Source organism: Barbus barbus (genome assembly GCF_936440315.1).
Source record: "Barbus barbus genome assembly, chromosome: 37".
Taxonomy (NCBI): Eukaryota; Metazoa; Chordata; class Actinopteri; order Cypriniformes; family Cyprinidae; genus Barbus; species Barbus barbus.
In genome coordinates, this window is record NC_136715.1 from 22,377,346 (window position 1) to 22,399,447 (window position 22,102).

The 22,102-nt window shown below is 35.9% G+C and overlaps 1 protein-coding gene across 1 annotated transcript; it reads right to left on the reverse strand.

Annotated features, from left to right (window-relative positions):
- Window positions 1-1,143: 1,143 nt before the first annotated feature.
- On the reverse strand, window positions 1,144-16,941 carry adgrl4 (adhesion G protein-coupled receptor L4). Its single transcript, XM_079396466.1, has 16 exons — window positions 16,772-16,941; window positions 15,451-15,603; window positions 13,840-13,989; window positions 13,577-13,723; window positions 13,373-13,443; window positions 11,253-11,420; window positions 10,809-10,992; window positions 9,821-9,937; window positions 9,529-9,728; window positions 9,254-9,430; window positions 4,152-4,355; window positions 3,818-4,038; window positions 3,507-3,573; window positions 2,036-2,127; window positions 1,626-1,794; window positions 1,144-1,512 (listed from the first exon to the last, which is right to left on the reverse strand). The coding sequence occupies exons 1-16, from the start codon at window positions 16,815-16,817 to the stop codon at window positions 1,450-1,452; spliced, it is 2,229 nt and encodes a 742-aa protein (XP_079252592.1). The 5' UTR covers window positions 16,818-16,941; the 3' UTR covers window positions 1,144-1,449.
- Window positions 16,942-22,102: the final 5,161 nt, after the last annotated feature.

The following is a 22,102-nucleotide window of genomic DNA, read 5'->3' on the forward strand; positions in this document are numbered from 1 at the left end:
TGTACGAGCAGCAGTTTAGTCCCTCTTTTCACTGTGATTGTTTAATTTTTGGATTTTTAATTTTTAAGTCAAAACCTGTTACTCTAAAAAAATAACAGGTTGACAGTAACTGTCACGTCACACATAGGAGCAGGGAATCGAAGAGGTGAGGAACGTCTTGAATACTTTTATTTACCAAGCTACACACAGGTTGACGTATAAAGATGACGATCAGACCGGACACAGAGGCAGGGAAACACAGGGCTTATGAACACAGGGAAATCAACAAGGAAGAACAGAAACAGGGAACAAATTAACTAATGATGACAGGGAACGAGGACAGGAACAGGAAGGCCAAATATGGACACGAGAGGAGGGGGAAACAAGGCACAGGTCTGACAGTAACAGGCTTTACGATTTCAAACAAATTTGCTAGTTGTTAGCTAATAGTAAAGTTCACAAAAGTACATGTTGTGCACTTTGAAAGTGTGTTATTTGTAGATATTGATTATAGCAAATGTAATAAATAATTGTTACATTTCAAAAATGGTAACAGTGTTGCTATTGCATGATGTCCCCCCTCAGTCAAACCTCATAAATCATCAAAAATAGAACATTATTGAAGTGAAAGAGAAACATGATTGTGTTTTAAGTGCTGGAGTCCTCGTTGAGAGATGATGTAACCTCTTAGAAGTGATGTCACTTAAATGTACATCATTTTACAAAGGTCTTTTGATGAGGGTAACAGGGATGACATGAAATCAGGGGACACCAATAAAATTACTTATATTATTGAAAAAAATTTATACTTATGACAAAAACATTGCTTAACAAAGAGACTGTATTTAGAACAATTTTGCCCTTATTTTGCAAATTAAAAGTCCTGCTGAAAAATAAAAATCATAGTAAGGGACAGGTCAACAACCTTACCCTTATCAGCATAAATATTATTTAAATTATTTAAAATAATATTTAATTGACTATGTAATATTCATGAAAGAATCCATAGTATTGTTATGTTTTTAAATTGCGAATTTATTTGTTTATATTTATTATTATATTTGTTTATATTCATTTTATGTTAGATTATTTCTTAGGGATGCAAAAGGCACCGATTTTGGGGATGGAATGACCCAAATCAGTACTTGAGTCGACATGAACATATCAAAGACAGAAAATGTTTTTATTAGTCCAGAATACAGTACATATAAATCATCTTATGCAATCAATTGTCAGACCGAAAAAAAAAAAAAACATTTTGCCATTGACTGTAAAACCTTTAGCTACTGACTGCAATTGGTTATGAAACTTTTAGAACATAGCATGCAGTAGCATTTTAGTTAATACATTTCTCTCAAAAATAAATATATTGTAACTTTGTCACACACATTCCTAAGTACATCTTTATAGTGCCCAGATTTAAAAGCATTTGCAGGCCGGTGCTGTAGTAAATTTCTCTTTTGATAAAGTTCATCCCATACACTCAAAACAACATGGAACATTCTTGAATAATCTGTGGTACTCCTCTTGAATCTGATGATAAAAGTGAAAACATTTGCCATTACAGGTGCAAAATGGTAAACAGTAAACTGAATAATAATTAATGAAATATACTGTACAAATGTATAAAAGAATGTGAGCCTTACCCTTCTGGATAGAACGCAAAGGAATATGAAAATGAACATCCCCTGGAACACATTAGCGAATGTAAAGAGATACGCTGTGAGGGTAGTCTCATATAAGATGTGCATGACACCAAATGTCCAGGTAACTCCCAGAACAAACAGCAGAGCAATGGCTCCTCTTGCACAAGATCTGAGGAATAATGATTGAATTCTATTAAAAATTGTTTGTAATTATGAGTGTTTAAAGCTGCAGTTTGAGTATTTAGCTACCCTGACAGCTGATTCAGAAGCGCCAGACTGTCACAGCAAAGTCGGAACTGACCCTTTTTTTTTCTTCATATTTAGAAATAAGCTATGTAAACTCAGAATATTACAGAGGACGAGATGCAATTTTTTAACACTATATGAAAATGATGAATTAATTCCTTTACCTGATATTTTCATAGTGACTGATTTCAGGTGTCTTTACTGCAGTGTGACGATAAACCTTAAAGATGATCACAGCAAATGCCAGCAGATTAACCTGGGAGGGAATAATTGGCTTTGATGTAATATCTATCCAACAAAAAAGTACAATATGAACTATATGTAACAATTAATTTGATTAATTAAAGAGTATAATTCTTATTCTAATTATTTTTTAAATCGACAGGTCTATTAAAATTACATTCTATATATGAATGTAATAATAATAATAATAATGCATTTTATTTGTAAAAGGCTTTTCTTAAATCCAAAGTTCTACAGTAAAACTAAAACACAAAAAGAACAATACAAAAATACAAGAATTAATTAAAAGCAGCCTTAAATAAGTGTGTCTTAATCAACTATTTAAAGTGATCCAGGGTTGGTGCATTTCTGATATTAAAAGGAAGTGCATTCCATAATTTGGAGGCTTTGAATGAAAAAGCTCTTTCCCCCATGGTCTTAAGTTTGCATGGAGGCTGATAAAATAAACCAGAGCGGAGAGAGCGAGAAGGCGTATATCAACTTAAAGAGAGCAAAGATACGCTGGTGAAGTCCCATGTAGTGCTTTGCATGTTTAAATTATAATTTTAAAATCAGTCTAAGCATTGATAGGAAGCCAGTGTAACTGTGAAAGCACATGTGTAATGTGTTCCCGTGGAGAGGTACGAGTAAGCACATGAGCAGCAGAATTTTGAATGTAGGCCAGAAAACAGGGCATTAATCTAATTTAGATTTTATGAAGCCATGTATAAGCCTTTCTGCATCAGCAAAAGTTAGAAAAGGCATAAGCTGTGCAATGTTCTTAAGACGGTAGAAGGAAATTTTAGAAATGTGTTTTATATGTGCATCAAGCTGAGGATAAAAAATGACACCAAGATTTTGCACCTGTGAAGATGGATGAACTATGCTAGAATCAACAGCCAAACTGATGCCATTGGCCTTACGAGTGGCCGCCACTGTGCCAATTAATATCAGTTCAGTTTCAGGAAGTTACTCTGCATCCAGATTCTGATCTCTTGTAGACACTCATTTAGTGCAGTGGACATCAGAGCTAGTGGTGATGTAAATCTGGGTATCATCCACATACCTATAAGACCATACCGCCTGATGATCTGCCCAAGTGGTAGCATACATATGCTAAACAAAACTGGGCCCAATACTGAACCTTTAGGAACGCCCTGTCGAACAGGCATGGTATCTAAGTATAAGTTAATACATAAGTATTATATATAAGTATAAACATATATAAGTTAAAGGTTCTTTATGGAACCATTTAGACAAAAAGGTTATTCTATGGCATTGTGAAGCACTTTTATTTTTAAGAGTGTGATTGGAGGATTTAGAGGCTGAATATCAACTAATTTAACTGAGGTACTAAGGATTAACAAACTGTAAATGCTCTCAATGCACACTAACACAAGAGCATATACTCACCAGAATGATCAGACAGGCTGGTCCTATGAAACTCCAGATGAAGTTATTTTCAGTGCTTAGCCAACACCTTAACAAGATATCAATAACACAAGTTAGTTATTACAAAACTACATTTACATTGTCTGAAGCAAATGTGAGTGAAGCAAAGCTTAAATACTATCCACCTTATTTTGCAACACAGGCATTTTGTACAGTTAAATCTGACATCAGAAGCCACACCAATGCTTACGTTAAAAATAACATAGATTGCTCATAGCAATAGTTATGCTTTCCTTAACAAATACCACAAAATTAAAATACTTATAACTTACACAGTATTGGTGCCATAATATTTATGACCAAGAGTTGCAGATATTGCAACAACCACAGCAGGACACCCATAACCAAATAAGTAGAAGTTACGGTGGAGAAAACCTTTGTTATAGATGACGCCAACAACAATGAGATATAAATGGATCCCCTCTATACACATCCAAGCAAACGCAGCCAAGAAGAAATAGTGCAGAAGGCCAGCGATAAGCGAACAGAACCACTGAAACACATAGTGAACAAACAAGTATTAATATTACAATATTACTTAAAATAGGCTTTATTTTTTAAGAGTTTATGTCTCCATCTGACACATTAATAGTGTGAGGAGTGAACCTTATGTGCGATCTTGTTAATTCCAATGAGGAAGATGAACTGGGCCATGAAGAGGCTGCAGCACAGGTTCTTGTGAATCGTGGTTCTGGTGTTCTGGATGTCTCGGAAGAACCAGAAGGTGAAGATACACATGGACAGGCAGATGATGGAGATCACCATTCCCAGCTGCGTTATTCTCGTCAGAACATTATAGTGTGCCAGCAACTGCATAAAACAGAACAGGAACAGGCTACATTTACGTAAGCGGTCATAAGCGGAGAAGTCGCAATTCCCTTGATCTTTTGACATATAAGGCTATGTTCACAATTGCCGTCTTTTTTTGAAGCTGCCAGCGTCTACATTATATTATATTTACATTATAATCCTGTAGATTAAACCGTGTTTTCAAAAAAGTCCTGAGCGCTTTTTAAAATGCCACCGCACACATCTTTTTCTGCAGCTCATAGGCAAAGGCAAAGTTTATTTATATAGCACATTTCATGCACAATGGTAATTCAAAGTGCTTTACATATAAAAGGATTTTAAATAATCATGAAAGAAAAAATCACAACAATAAAAACAAGAAATTAAAAAATGTTCAAATCATTTTAAAAATGATTTATAATTAATGAAAACAATTAAGAATAACAGTTATTATACATAAAATACAATGCAATCAGTTCGGACGTAGCACAGTGCTCATTCAGTAAATGAAATAAACAGATGTGTTTTGAGTCTAGATTTAAATGTGGCTAATGTTTTAGTACATATGGGCCCGTATTCACAAAACATCTGGGCCCGTATTCATGACGAATTTTAATGCAAAAAGTAGCTCCTAGTGACAAAATTCTAAGAAAATTCTTAGAAATGTGGGCGTTTACTCTTAAAATTAAAGAAAAAATCCTAGTAAAGAAAAAAGTAATTCAGAAAGCATCTTAACCCTTAAAAGAGGTCTTAAGGTCAAACTTGTTAGGAGTATGGATGAGGACTTTTAAGGGGCTTAAGAGTTTCTTTAACAGCGGAGAAAATGGACGAAAATGAAGAGGGAGAAGAAATGTGTTGCACACAATGCATGACAGTGAGTTAATAAGACACTACACATTAGTTCGTGCAGGGATCATGTTTGTGACTGATCTTATTAAAGACATGCTAACATCTCAGACACCGCGCAGAATTGCCATAGCGCCAGAAATCACTACATTAACATATTTGGCAACTGGAAAAATGCAACTATGTAGCAGTGATGATTTGGGTCTGTTACAGCACTTATTAGGCTTATATGTCTCTGTTCATTTCCTATAAAACACAGTAAATATGCAGGGCCGGCGCCAAGGGGCGTCGCGGGCCGTGCCCCCCCCCCCCAACGAGTTACTGTGCCCCCCCACTTTCCAGCCTCTCCCCTCCTTGCTGAACGCGATCGATTTTGAAAGCGAAAGTACCGATAAAACAGCGCACATATTGCGATTGCACGCTTTAGCACAGATTGCCCCCCCCCCCCCCGACACACACACACACACACACACACACACACACACACACACACACACACACACAACGTGATTTGTGCCCCCCTAGAAATTTAAATGCCCCCCGATGGTGGTGCCCTGGCGCCGGCTCTATAAGTATGACAGCATGGTAAAATAAAAAATAAAGAATATATATACATATATAATGTGTGTGTGTTTGTGTGTGTGTGTGTGTGTGTGTGTGTGTGTGTGTGTGTGTGTGTGTGTGTGAGAAAGAGCGAGAGGAAAAATTCCGCCTGTAATTTCAAAGTGAAGGCTTAATATACCCTACTCTTAAAAGCACTCTTTTATTTCCTTCTTGACAACCAACCAATCACAGTCTTCAAAAGATTGTGTCATACATAGCAACGGGGTCAACCCCGCCTCCTCACTAAGATGAAAGTTTTTGTCTTTTCCTTACTCAGAGTTGCTCTCAGATCGGTCCCAAATCGCTCTTAAGATAAGACTCCTACGTAAAAGTTTTTAAGCTAAATTAAGAGTTTTCTGAGAGGATTCTTAGAATCTTTATGAATACGGGCCCAGATCTTATTTTATCTAATAAGAGTTCTCCTAAAGAGTTTTCTCTTATTATTTCTCTTATATTTCTCTTATATTAATAAAGCTGCGGAGACAAACTTTGACTAAGAAATAGAGAGAAGTCTTAAGCTCAGAGTAAGGGGGCGGGGTTTACCTCATTGCTATGGATGATGTCAGCATGCTTATTAACTATACACACAGTGATTGGCTGCAGTCTCTGTCAGCGATTTATTCATGGAAATATTGTAGAGCACATATTGCCATATTCAAATAAAGGTAAAAAAAAAAAAAAAAAAAGTTAATTGCCACATTCAAATAAAGATTTTAAAATGCAGGATAAGTGCCACTAATTAAACAAGTATATGTTCAGCTTATTGTCAGCCTCTTACATGTGTGCTTCTCAAAAACAATTAGCGGATATGCATATACTGTCAACAGCCTTTTAATTAACAGAGTAGAATAATCATGGCTGATAGTAATACATGCAAATGTAAAAAAAAATATATAAATAAAAAAGTGGACGCAAAAACAGCTGTTACTTGTCCAACTGGTTAATAAAAACAAGGATATAATAAAAGGAAAATTTGGAATTGGAGTAACCTCCCGTCAAATGCTTCTAAAATGTTTATATTAGGATAGTTTGTGGCTTGGTCTTAGTGACGTATTCCTCTTCACTACTCCTAATGTTTCACAGACTAAGGAGCTAGTTTTAGTGCTAAAACGCTTTGTGAAACACTCTTAGAGCAAAAAATATAGGAGTACTAAATTTAGGACTGACTATTAATTTTAAGATTTTCTCCTAAATCTGTGAGTTATGAGCTACTTTTACCCTTAAAATGTTTTGTGAATACGGCCCCAGGGTCCGTATGTATAAAACCTCTCAGAAATGCTCTTAAGAATAGTCTTAAGCTTTGACTTAAGCGTAAAAAAATCTTAATTCTTAGTAAAAAGTAGGACACAGCATCTTTTCAAGTTGAAAAAGTTAAACTTTTCTGAAAAAAAAACACCCTACATCAAACGCCTTTTTGACAGCTGACCAATGACAAGCGAGTGGCGAGTCGTTTCCATAACAACAAGAAAAAAGATAAGATAGCCGGTAGACAGATTGTACTCATTTCGGAGCACAAGGAGTTGTATGATATGAGTACAAAACTCTATGCAGTCTAAAATATGCCGCAAACCGTGCATCAACCGGAGCTCCTGGACGAAATTGTTGGAAGCATATCATACATGCTGCTTCCCAATGTGCCTACTTATACTACGCCCTTAAAGTGTGTACTCTTTTGGTGAAGAGAAAGTACACACTTTTGAGTGTGTAGTAGAAGAGTAGGCAAGCTTTGGGACATACTATCACGTCACACAACTGCGTCTTTAACGGACCGCTCTGTTGCATCTGTTACACGCACCCTGTCACTGTAAACTCTCCTGTCAATCATCTTGTCACAGTTAACATCCTCCACATTTCATTTCATACCGTATTGGAGAGAAAAAAGTAGCTTGTTGATCTGCCAGTCACGGGTCTTTCATGGCGAGAACTCTGCTCATGTTTTCTGCATAATGGTGCATTTAAAAGTTAACGACCAAATGGATGTTTATAAAAGTTCAAGTTGCACGGATCCACACTTAAAAAATCGACCTGAAATAGTAGACCATCCGGGGACTTTTGGCATACTCTTTTCAACATACTATGCTTTGGGACACACTTATTGTAATCTCACATACTATTTAGAATGGATAGTATGAACATTGGGACGCAGGGAGAGTTTCCTTCCCCGTATAATGTCGCGCTCCCACAAACGTCATTGTAAACCGACATTACCCTCGCCGTTAACTTCAATAGCCAACGTTAACTTTAAAGCTGACATTTATGCTGAACACAGTGCTTGGCTACCATTGCAGCTGTTGTTATAGCAACAAAATATGTCCTCGGCTGCTATTTGTTACCAAAACGCTGCCAGCTTTTTATTTTACTAAAAAAGCGCTCGTCAACTTTTTCTGGTCAAAAAAGACGGCAAGTGTGAACACGCCCTAAGAGGTCATTGTATTATAAAAGCATCCTGTAAGTTTCAGATCTCAAAACCTTCTCATTAGTCGAAAAACAGCTAATATTGAAGGCTTATATTGACAGCTTGTGGAAGGTTCTACTCTATGATGTAATAAGTGGCTAAACACAGAAGAAAAAAACAACAACACCTGCTTCTACATCACTGCCTGTTTAGCCCCGCCCACCGATTTTCGCATGTAGCGTTTATGAGAGAGGCGAACGTGCAAGTCTACTCAGAAACCAAACGATAAAGATGCTTCGAAAACAACAAGACACTGTGCAGTACCAAGTTGTGGAAAAACACAGTCTTTAATCCCAACATTAGGAAAGAGTTGATGAACTTTATTTTTAATGAAATTCCAGACTGGCATTACTTACTGACGTTTCAGTAAGAAGCTGGTCCTTTATTCACTTAATTTGACTGCAGATTAATTTAAAATCAAGGCACAATTCGACACGGATTTTTAGAAAGATTGAAACTAAAAGACGATGCTGTGCCGAATATATTGGATCCAACAGTCGCACTAAACAAGTGTGAGTAACTGTTTTTATTAAGTGGTCACTATTGCACTATTATTACAGATTGTTTGTTATGACATGTACTGAGTATTGATGCGTTTTAACCTAAATCACAACAGCATCCATCTGTGAAGGATGTAGGCTGTCAAACATACACAACTATTAGCCAATCATAGCGATGGGCGTTTACTTTTGAGTCTACAATCCGCCACGCCTATTCAAACAGAGCGTTCTGATGAGGGGGTCAAAAACAGGACAGAAAATAGCTTATTACCTCTAAATAGTTTTTTTGATGAAAAAATCTTGATAATATTATAAGTGTACAGTACAAATTAATAAAAAAAAAATTTTCTTGTTACAATGTAAAAGTCTTTACTGTCACTTTCTGACATTTCTTAAAAAAATAAATAGAAATCCGTAGTTGCCAGTTGATTTTGGTTTCTAATGCATCCAAGTACTTTCTGGGGACATTGTGTTTTTGAGGGGACCAGTAGAGGGCAGCAGTAGTTCAGACTTACATTGGCTTGCGCAGAGGACATGAGAATAGCGAAGTGTGTCAGGTGATTACAGGAACATGAAGTGTGTGTGGCATTCACACAAGTGCGTGTACAGCCGTCCAAACTCCAGTGTCCCATCATGCTCTTGGAATACTCCCAAAATACACATTTAGTCTCATCAAGGGCAGGATCTATCTCCTTTATGAAAAAAGCAAACCTCATTCAGTACATTAATTTAAAATTACATTCACACCCACAACTATTTTAAATTAATTAATAAATCAGTCAAACTGCACCTGTGTGTGTTTGAGAGTGAAGGTCACATTGTTCAATGCAAATGTCTTTGGGTTACTGATGGCTGCTGCTATTACCGGCGAATTAACTGTAATTTCGCCCGCTGCTGCATAGCGAGAGTAATCGGCCACACCAGGGTCATCAGCAGGCTTTAAAAGATCCCCAATATTGTAATAAATGAGAAATACAATGGAGGTGCTGCCTACAGCAGAGACAGAACAAGACACAGAAAAAATCATACGGTGCATTTGTATTCAATTTGCTGTGAAGGTTTAAGAAAGATCTTTTACAAACCGTTATTGTTTCCCTCTTTTGAATTCTTAGGGGTCAGCGAAATGGAGTTTCCTTGGATGTTTGTTGAAACTGGTTGCTTGTGGGCTTGGTGGGGTTCAAATGTGTATAGTTTCATTTCTAGGAAACACAATGATTAGCACCTTTTATCACTAACAGGTTGAAATAAATAGTGTTAAATCACAATAAATGAAGCTACTGAAATCCACTGTAAAAACAGGTATTATGAAATGACAAGAAAACCAGAACAAATGATATAAAACATAATCAAATGTGATTCATCAAGCAGAATATCTGAGAAAAGATAAAAAAAAAAAAAGACTAGTGAAGTGTATCCTACAGCTGTTCTGTCCATAAGATTAGCAGTATATGCAAATGAGTCAAGCACTGCATCAAATTATAATCCATACACTCTCAGAAAAAAGTACAAAAGGTGTCACTGGGGCAGTACCCTTTCAAAAGGAACCAATACGCTGTGGGAGATAATATATACCTTTTAGGGATACATAAGTTACAAAGGTCTACATTTTGAATGCATACCACCCTATTTACAGCTTTTGTACATATTCTTTGTTGTTGTTGTTCTCCTGAGCGTGTAGAAAAACAGAAAATGTACTGGCTATTTTCTTACAAGACATTATCCGTTAACCCTACCCTCTTACAAATATGGGGTTTTGATTGGTATCTATGGTTCCATGAAGAACCTTTAACCTCCATGGAACCTTTCCACTGCACACAAAGTTATTTATAGTGGAAAAGGGATGATTCAGATTATACAAAAATGTTCTTCAGACTAGGAAAAAGTGTTTGTTTAAGAACTGTCCACTGAAGGTTCTTTGAGGAACCCAAAAATGATTCACTGCTGTGAAAACTCCCTTTTGGAACTCTTATGCATTATATTATGATTAAGATAATTAAGATTATATTATGCACAAAAATGATTATGTTTATGAAGTGTGTTAGGTCATGTTTTAGGCTTCAGAGGTCTCACCTACTTCACCAGCATCCACCTGCATCTGCGTTGTGCGTGTGTATCCAGCAGACAGGGCTAGTGTTTCCTTCTCTGCTGTGTGAAGGAGTGTGGTGACATAATATTTCCTCAAATCCTCATTTATCTTGTCCCATTCCACCTTTTCATCCTTCTTGACTAAGTTATTCACACTGAAAACCAGATTCTACCAGAAAAAACACAAAGCAAACAGGCAATGATTTCAGTTACGAACATATAACAACTGTGATCATGGATAATCAGTTCAATTTATAATGCTGTGTTTATGTAGCTTCCTAATTGATTTGAATAGTGCTTCTACTGTATAGGGTGTAATGCAATTGCATAATTTGAGGTTATGCTTTTTAATTTATACTTTTTGGTGTAAAACATTCAGGCTTACTAAAATTAACAGGTGTGTTTTTAAAACACATTACCGTACATTACCGTGATGGTTTCATTGATGTGTTCCTCAGGATGTTGAGACTTATCTCTAGCACTTAGTTTATGGAAGGCCATGGCCTCGATGTATGACATGAGGAGAACAGGAGAGAGATCAGCTGATGTTTGATGCCTTATCTCTTTCAGACGCTCTGGCGTTGACAGATTAATCATCTACAGCCCAGAGAGAGGAAAAGAGTTTTAAAATTCACTCTTTTTTTGGTATATGATACATCATGAATGATGGCATTTGAAATATTACACATCACAGGGAAGATGCAGACAATACATGCAGACTTGTATCATAGGCCTGAATCAGCAAGCACATTAAAAATAAATTCTGCATAAACTTCCTCAGACAAATTTGGTTATAGCATGATTAGTCTATTAGTATGAGACGTCACAATACTACAAGGCTAGTACCAACCAGCGAATAAACAAGAGAATCATTTATCATAATCATTTAGATAATTGTATAATATTTGCAATGAGAGGAAATGCAGATCTGCAGCTTCGCCAGCAGAGGACACTATTCTCTCACACTTGCATCAAAACTGTGAATCTGTAAGGATGAGGACCGAATGCTGTAAAGACCTAAATGCATTTGTATACACATGTAATATGTCTAAAATATTGATTATTATTATTATTATCAGTGTTGGGGGTAACGCATTACAAGCAACACGAGTTACGCAATCGGATGACTTTTTTCAAGTAAAACGTAAAGTAACACATTACTTTTAAATTTACAAGAAAATATCTGAGTTGCTTTTTCAAATAAGCAACACAAGTCGCTTCGTTTTCCAATACATTCTTTGACAGCTCTCCTGCCCCTGTATTGAGAGACATTGGGAGGGAGTTACAGAGACAAAAGCACTTCCTTTAGGCCCAGGCTTATTCATTTCACTTTTGGTGCTTTTACAGTTGCCAAAAAAAATTTACTTTTTTTTTTTTTTTTTTTTTTTTTTTAAGCAAGCCCAGCTCAGGTGACAAAAAGTAATGCAAAATTAATGTAATGCATTACTTTCCATAAAAAGTAACTAGCATGTAGTTATGTTTTTAATATATCAGCTTAATTTTATAACTTACTATTAAAGTTGCTATTTACATTTTTTTGAGGTGCAATGTAAATTAAATTAAAGTGATATCTATGGGTGTTTCTGTGTGGCCTCTCACACAATTCCTCAAATATTGATGACATTTCCTAAAACACTCCATCCATCCTGATTGTTATATGACAAAAATCTCATGACAAAACCTCCAGAGCAGCTGTTTCCTGAAATAGAGATGTTCTCAGCAAGGTGAGAGGAAAAACATCTGAGAGGGATGTGACTACATTTGGACAAGATGTCCAGTTATTTACCTATTACCCAGACGTTTAAAATAAAGACAGGATTTATTTTTGCACTGATGCACAGAAAGCAGCACTGTCACATTCTGCACATTTCCCCCCCCTACAAATTGTGGGCTTAAATCAATTATAGTCGTAAAAACAATTACAACTATGAATACAGTTATTTACAGCTGAGATTAAAACTAATATATAAACAGTTCAAAAGTATGGGTTCAGTAAGATTTATTTATTTTAATTTACCAAGGATGCTTTAAATTTGTTTTAAATTTCTCAAAAAATATATCATACTTTCCACAAACATATTAAGCAGCACAACTGTATTTAACATTGATAATAATAATACATAATAATACACTAATATTAGAATGATTTCTGTTGGTGAAAATTCAGCTTCACATCACATTTTAAAAGGTTTCATGGAAAATGTTGCAACATTTTTTAGTTTGATCATCTCTTGGCAAATTATTATTATTATTACCATTTATTTTATTTTATCCCCCCCCCCCTCTATCATATGTTGTATAATGGCAAAATTAAAAAGTTAAGTATTTGCCATTTCTTGTATCATTAGCAATATTAAATAACAATATATACAGTAATATAAATGCTTTATTCTATGTGACTATTATGTGATATATTGAAATAAAGTGAATCCTTCACATACAGAATGTAACTCACTATTTCCAATAATATGTAAAAATACATATTATACTATAAAAGGTTCGTAATGCACAAATATTATGTGGAATAATAAAGTTAATACTTCACTCACTCTTTCCAGTGTGTTGTTAACAGCATCTTTGATACATCTGTGGTCCTGATGGCAGTGCTTCTTTGGGTTCTCTGACACAAACACAAAAACACCAAAATGTTAAAACAAGCACATGAGGGAAAATGAAATGTAAAATTCACAGCAAGATTATAACCACAATTTCAGATACACAGTATACTGAGAGCAGAGTGTAACAGTTCTCACCTCTGCAGTCCGTCCCGTTTTTAGGCTTAAACCAGGGCCCTGCTAGGGACGTATAACCTCTCAGACACGAGCAGTTGAATGAGCCGTTTGTGTTGTGGCATTTAGAAAATGGTCCACATCTATCAGCATCCATACACTCATCAATATCTGCAATTCATAGAATAGCCAAGCTCGTCTTCACTATTATAGAGTCAGTTATATACTCTTCGTCTTGGCTTTCATACATTTCTTCAAGTATATTGTGGTGTATGACTGATTCATACCTTTACATTTGGTCCCATCATTAGGTTGAAATTCCTGCTTTCCGTTTGCAGTGAATCCAGACACACAGGTACAGTAGTAATTTCCTACAGTGTTGTTGCATGTGGCATTTGGGCCACATATATCGGTTACATTCTCACACTCATTGTCATCTGTAAAGGGTCATATAAGCAGATCCATTAAACTGAGAAGCAGCAGCTCTATGCACTGAAGTGTTTCAGCAAGACAGTCCAGAGGAGAATTTGAGTGAGTAAATCTGAAGTGGTTTGAGTGGTATTTTCTGAAAGTGTCTGAACCTAGCTTTGCTAGGTTATTATGTGGTTGCTAAGCAGTTATTATTGTATCCGCTAGACTTTTTTTTTTTTTTGTCTTGGAAATTCACAAAAAAATGAATGAGTCTGTTGAGTGAATGACTCATTTGTTGCCACCTAATATCAAAATATGTAAGAAAGGACACTGAAAAATCAGTAGCTAAATATCAGCACTTACACTCTTAAAAAAAAAGGTGCTTAAAAGGTTCTTCACAGCGATGCCAAAGAAGAACCAGTTTTGGTTTCACAAAGAACCATTCAGTCAAAGGTTCTTTAAAGAACCATCTCTTTCTTACCTTTTTTATAATCTGGAGAACCTTCTTTCGCCACAAAGAACATTTTGTGAAACAGAAAGGTTCTTCGGATGTTAAAGGTCCTTTATGGATCTATTTAGACAAAAAAGGTTCCTCTATGGCATCGTGAAGCAGCTTTATTTTTAAGAGTGCATATCAAAATCACATTAGAAGAGTTGAACTAACTGTCATATAAAACTTTATATGAAACGTCTCGGTTACGTATGTAACCCTCCTTCCCTGAAGAAGGGAACGGAGACGTCACGTCGGTGACCGACGAATTGGGATCTCGCTTAGAGAGACCAATCCCCTACGAGAGTATCTAATCAAGCCAATGGATATTGGCAAGAATGCCTCGAAGAGCGCACTGACTTGCAGACACTGTAGGTTGGTCAGGAGCAGAACGACGAACGCTCGTCTCCGAAGCGAAAAGCTGAATATGCACTGCACCCGCTGCCTACTTATACTCACGCTGTGATTAGCGGCAGCTGGATGCAATAATCGCATGCCAATATCCACAATATCTCTCTAAGCAAGATCCCAATTCGTCGGTCACCGACGTGACTCGGAGTGACCGACTGATATGAAACTATCTACAGCTATAAGTTGTAGGGTGGACCAAAACTGACTGTTTCTCAAAAACTCAAAAACTTTTTTTTTTATTTTTTTTTTTTACTTGAATTAAAGATCCAAGTAATACAATCTTATCTGTTCTTAATGATTCAGTATATGGATTTTAATTGTGTTGCCTTTAAATATAAACTAGACATTATAGTTTATAACATCAGTCAGTTTGAAGTTTATTATAGAAATATTTATTCTGATAACTTCATGAAATATTATTTCTGATCATCCTGTTTGATACTGACCCTGAACACTACTACATAACACAGTTTTACAAAATGTGCAAACTACTCATACAATACTGGATGGCAGTCTCTTCTGTTTGAATTTGTTACTCTTAATAGCAAAAGCCATTTTGTTTAATGTAATAAAATAAATGGCAAACCCTGGCAATTTTTGAATCCATCTCCAGTGAACCCTCGTTTGCAGAAACAGGCGTTTTTTTGAGAGTCATCGTTCCGCCTGCATTCGGCATTCTGGTGACAGGACTGGCAAATGTCAACAAATCTGCATGGATCCAGCACACTTGAAAACCAGGCTTTAAAAGATCATATATAATAACAGCACAATTATTCTCAAAGACACGCATGAATTAGAGCACTTCATGGGGATGTTCAAGTGTTCACATGCAGATTTTTGTGTTGACAGTACAATCACATCTTAGTTTTTGTAAAAGTCAAATAAGTAAGTAAATAATTAAGTTTGGTAACACTTTCTATGAAGCCCCTTTTTATAATACATTATAAGGGTTTTCCTTAAGGCATTATAATGAATGCATAATGCAATATATATATATATATATATATAAACCTTATAATGTGTTATATCTATTTTATGAATAATCATAACAACAATGCATTATAATACTTACGTATTTGTGGTTATAACTTTTCAGAGTATGATTATTTATAACACCATAATAAATCTACTTTTACATTTATAATGGACTACATCATATCTTGACATTGTTTATTTAAGACCTGCACAGTATCTTACTACATCTTACAGAAGCTTCAGTCTGGATCCAACCCCTAAATGATCTGAGATGACCGTATGGTTGTTTGAGAAACAATTATTATTATTAATATTATTATTACTACTTATAAGTGGTCTTTGTCTGCTTTAAGTAAAGTAACATAAGTAACATGGAAAGATATGAGACTTATAATACATTATAACTATGAGAAATATAATCCATTGTAACTTAAATGGATGCAACGTGTTATAAATCATCATACTCTTAAAAGCTATAACAACAAATAAGTAAATATTGTAATACATTTAAACTGTTCTTATGAATATTAATGCGATGATACAACATAACGTTTTTTATAATGCATTATTCATGCCTTCAGAATACCATTATAATGTATTAGAAAGTGTTACCAAAAGTTCCTGGTCATGTGGAAACATACAATTCTGAGAGTGAATATTTTAAGGTATGTCCAAAATAAAGATAAAAAATAAAGACATTATGAAAAATAGTGTTGCTTAGGGCAAAATGTGAGACATGATCTCCTCCAAATTAGACTACAAAATGTATTTATTTATTTAATTATTTATGATGATTTCTTATGTTGGGCATTTCCAACAATAAAGAAATAAAAAGAAATTAAAGTGCTGTTAAGCACTATATGTATACAAGTTCAATTAAGTGATTAACCTGAACTGTATCAAGATCATAAAAGGTAATCAAAGCGACTTACCAGCGAAAAGCAGGAGTTTAATTGGAGATCTGTGGAAAAACTCCATTTCGGAGTTGAGTCTGGAATGTCTTTAAACAGTACGTGAATATCTGTGTGACGCACGATACTTCCTTATGTCAGCTTCCTGTTTCTCTAATCCTGACCCTTCCTGTCCATTTCAATCAACTCACAAAAACACAGAGGGACACGACAACTCATCCTCACACACACACACACACACACACACACACACACACGGACGCCGCTATTGTAACATAACAAACTCAATAACACAAACAAATTACTGATGATAGAAGTCACTAATGTTTCAGGTCACTAGTGAAAATGCCTTAGTAAATAAAACCTGAACTTGAAGATTCATGTGATCAACAGGGTAAAAAAAAAAAAAAAGACAAAAAAGTTGAGCCACCTTAAAAGTTTAAGGCAACCAGCTTCAGCAGATTTTTGAGCTTTCTCAGTTTATTCTTTAGGAAATTTCTCAACTTTTAGTTGAGAAGAATTTGAGAAAACTCAAAAATCTGCTGAAGCTGGTTGCCTTAAACTTTTAAGGTGGCTCAACTTTTTTTCTTTTTTTTTTACGGTGAGGTATGATTGGAGAACGTTCCTCAATGAATTTGGTGTGCCTCAACGAAAGCAAGTACTTCCCGTGGTCAGTGTCACACATTTGTAATGTAGTGCAGAATCTTAAATCTTAGAATCTTATCCATTTCATTTTGTAAAGTTTCTTTGTTGGAACCACAACCGGAACTGCATTGTTTGGCGGAAGAATAGTGTTTTTTATCAATATCATTACACTTTATTTGCTCTGTTTTATATTTTGTGAAACCATACTACATATATGGAATAACCGTTTTATAAAAGCAATAAGCCTCATGAAGCCGTGGTTTACAGTAAATTTCTAACTGCTAAAGGGGTTGTAAATTCACTGTAAACCACAGCTTCTTGGGGCTTATTGCTTTATTCTAAACTTTATTTTTGGGTTTATTATCACACTTCAGATTCTAATTATGTCATTTAAATGTTATTGTTTATATTATTGGGTTACAAAGTAGCTCACACTTTCAGCCAAACACATTATTCGTGGATGTATCTATGTAGCAGAGTTGGGTGGAGGTGTATTTTTAACCACAGACCTCTTTGTTCTAGACGTCTGCAAGAAGTGTGTGTTTGAAGATAAGAAACAGAACCAGTGAGGACCTGCTGGATCACGACACCCACTAGATGACTTCACACTAGCCAGAACTAAAGAGAAACTTTGACCTTTTTTCAGGATTGCTTAATACTGTCTCTATATTCCTTGGATACCAGACGCCAGCGGTCCCAAAAGTATTTGGACACTTAAACAGTCTGAATGTCATTGCATTAGATAACAAAATGTCAAACCAAGCCGCATATGCAAACAAATGACTTCACTTCAGAGCATTACTTTGCAATGACTTTTACTAACTGGTCTGCAGGTGTTGTTTTTTTGTGTGTTTGTGTGTGAAATGTTTACTTAAAGGTCAATTCTAGAATTCTGGTTGGTATGAGTTGATGTGATTTAATATTTTCTGGCCTGTGAAATAACCGATTATGACATGCGCAGAGAAATCGCACAATCACAGATTTATGTCAGCTGATTTCTTTGGATATGTAGCCTATATTGCTTGATAGATTGAGTAAAGATAACTGTAACATGAACAGAATCTCTCACAGCTCTGGGTCTGCTGGTAACTTTTATCCCAGTGTGACCCGTGACAGCCAGATGGAGGGTGCGGCTTTTCCTTCTGCCTTCAAACAATAAGACAGGACCTTCTGCCCGCCACATTTCCGCTCTATATTGGGATGGTGTTTACTGTAAGCACAAAATAGGCTGTCATACGGTTGATATTGACTGCCCCCTAGCGGTTAATATTGTATGAAAAAGCCGCCATACTTTGTTAAAAGGGTTAAAAACTGCAGTTCAAAGAACTTGCTCTTCCTTATTGTAAACTGCAAAATATGACACAACCCACAGGTGTACTCATAAAATAAATAAATAAATAATAGTATTATAATAATAGTAAATAAATACTAAATAATATAAAAAAATAACATGCATTTTGTATGATCCCTATAATTGTGATAAAACAATTTTAACATTTTAATAAGGTTAAGAATTCTGTAAACTTTTATTTTTATTTTTTACCAAAACTGTATATACAGTATCTGTCAAACGCCTGGAAACATTATGATGTTTAAATGTTTTTATGCTCAACAAACCTGCATTTATATGCTCAAAAACAAAAAAAACAGTAAAAACACTAATATTGCAATTTAAAATAACTGCTTTGTATTGTAATATATTTTAAAATGTGATTATTTTCTGTTATGGCAAAGCTGAATTTTCAGCATCATTAGTCCAATCTTCAGTGTCACATGATCATTCAGATATGTTAGAAAAAGTCAAATAAACCATTTCAATGTTTTGTCCTTTATGCAGTGTGGTTTGGTAAGTCAGTATTCATGGTTGTCTTCGTTGCCCTCTATCTCGCCTTCACAAATAAAGCTGCACCTAGATCCTTTTAACATTGGCGTATGAGCCTACATTATACAGCCACAGCGAAATAGTCTGCTGACACTGTAGTGAAGTCTGGACTGTGTTTGAGGATCAAATTGATGGTTGTGAAACTCTAAACAAATTAAACTGTATATTGCGATTTTCTCTGGGACTGAAGTTTCAAGATGAGTAAGCACTCAAAGACCAGTCCTTATAAAGCACTGCCCCTCCTGCCTCAAAGACTCATAAATATATTTGTCTTGCCTGTCTTTGCCTGAGATTCACCACAGTTGACTGAACTAATCCATATTCCCTGCAGTTTAAGGGCAGTATTTCCATTTTGAGAACCACTTTTCTTGCGAATTTGCACATGCCTCATGGGCAGCGAGTGTGGACAAATGCATCATTTGCTCTCCTGTGACGTGTAGCTCATTTTAAACCTGAAAGCAAGAAGTGAGGAAGACACTTTCTGAGCCTGCAAGAGGATGCGTTCCACTTGCCAATGTGCTCCTGTGTGTGCATACATATGAGACCGATGGCAAATTCAGATGAAATGATAGCTGAATTGTTGGAGTGCAAAGGAATTGTTTTTGGTGAATTTTTAAAGCACTGCTCTTTAAATTATTTGGGCTTGAGTTCCTTCTAGTAAAACAGGGACTGATTATTTGACTTTGCTTTGAGTTATCAGTTTAGACTATGAGACTTTTTTTTAGATACTTAAAATAAGGCATATAATATACCCTACTACATTAACGCTGATGTTTCTAGTTAAAGAAGCTCAATATTGCACGTCGTAGCATTCCAAAACGCTATTTGTTAATGCCACCGTCACACTAGACTTTAAGATTGAATAAGTTTGCGTATTTTACGAGGTGGCACATTCGTAGGAATTCTTATGAAGGACCACACCTAACCCCACCCCTAAACTTAACTGTCCAGCCTGATCTCACGGCAATTCGTACACATTTTAGGAGGTGGCTAATTCGTACGAATTCGTACAACTTCACTCGTACAAATTCATACAATTTTTGTTAAATTTGACGTATTTTACGAGTTGCCAATTCGTATGAATTTGTACAAATGACCTACACCTAACCCTGCTCCTAAACCTACCCGTCACTGGGGTTTAGACAAATCGCACTAAATCGTACGAGTGAGGTCGTACGAATTAGCCGTATATATACGAAATATGTACGAATTGGCGTGAGATAGCGTTGAACCATCACAAAAATCGAACAAAATACGATTTCGAACGGATTAGCCAGCATGTAAAATACGTACAAATTTTCCATGAGATAGCATTGGTCAATCTTCTGTTGGTACTAACATGGTTCGAATTCATAGGTCAGAATCAACCAAACTTGAACTTGAAATTCACAGCAGGTTGCGTTTTCTGTCTCTTGTAATCGCATGCATATGAATGGAAGTAAGTGGAAGGAAAAGTGTAGTATGACCCCGATAATAATTTTTCTACAATCATTTCTATCTTTCAGGTGAACTATTATTATTAATTTGACAATTAATGAACAATTTACTTTTTAGTTAAGCTTTCAACATGTCTGTTGCTAGCTACCTGAATTCTGACACATGTGGTTTAATAGTATAGGTAACTCTAGGGCTGTGTTTGAAAGACGAAAAATGCTCCTCAGGCATCATATGGAGATAGGAAGGCAACAAAGCACATCCGAATCCAGTGATCGTGTCACATCCTGTCTGCTGAGATAACTTAATCTGGTCGGTTTTGGAAAGGAGGCATATATTTGTCCTTATGATATCTCATAATCCTGTGCATTTGATTCCATGACAGTTGAGAAGAATAAAAATGGCATCTGAAAGTTGTGGTTGGTCAGTTTTTGTGTAAATGTGCGTTTTTGATAAACTTTTTTCCACTTCTGATGTTATTTCCAGAGATAAATTAATATTATAGTGATCAAATATTTCCTTAGTCACCAAAGGTCTCTCATTGTTTCATTGTAGATCATTAAACTGCCTCAGAAGTCTGTCTGAAATCAGTTGCGGGGTGTACCTTTGTGTGAAAATGCTGCCTGAGCAATACACAGACACATTTGAATGGACATGAATGAAGAAAGATAATAGCTATAGTTTCCGCTAATAGCTAATGGGGACCAGAGAAGTTGATGAGCACAGTTTCCTTATTACATTGATTCCTATAGTGTATTTCCCATTGACAGAATGAAACATATATGTATATAGGTAATAGCTTTTGGTTTACATCACAGTAGTGAATCCTGATTTGTTGTTTACTATAGGGAGCCAGAGTGTGTTGGGTGGTGTCAAAGATCCAGGAAAGGGAGCCACAGTTTTGAGCAGTTTTTTTTTCTTTGCCAACAAGACATTTAGTGAATTTAATGTAAGTAGACCCTCCCCCTCATTTTCGCCTTCATACCTGCCAAGAGATCAACCTGCACCAACCTTCTAAATTGTAATCATCCACTCCTAATTCCCACACATTTGTGCTTAATTAATATGAACTGATCAATTGAAGTATATTTACCCCAATTTTGTTTTTAGACTTCTGTTTCTGATTTCAGTATGCTGCCTGTGTAGTCTTTCGTTTATTCAGTTTCTGTCTCTGAGTACTACGCTTGTGCCTTTGCTTTGTGTTTGGCATCAATAAACCCTTGCAATGGCATTCCTTGGGCCATAGAACTTCCTTAGAGAATATTACCTCAAGTAAGAATGCAACAGGGGAAGCAGAACTCCTCAAAGTGGTCTCTGATCAGGGGCGCTTTCTCAGAGCCTGTTGGCACAGCTAGGAAGATGCTACATCAGACTGCTTCCCCCTCCCCCAA

Bases quoted from the DNA above. Each gene is read 5' to 3' on its own strand.
- adgrl4 (XM_079396466.1), bottom strand. From the start codon at position 16,817: ATGGAGTTTTTCCACAGATCTCCAATTAAACTCCTGCTTTTCGCTG. The intron at 4,356-9,253 runs GTAAGTCTGAAC...TGTTTTATGCAG, and splicing joins TGTCCTCTGCGCAAGCCAAT to TTGCTGGCACACTATAATGT. The intron at 4,039-4,151 runs GTTCACTCCTCA...TATGTGTTTCAG, and splicing joins TTAACAAGATCGCACATAAG to TGGTTCTGTTCGCTTATCGC.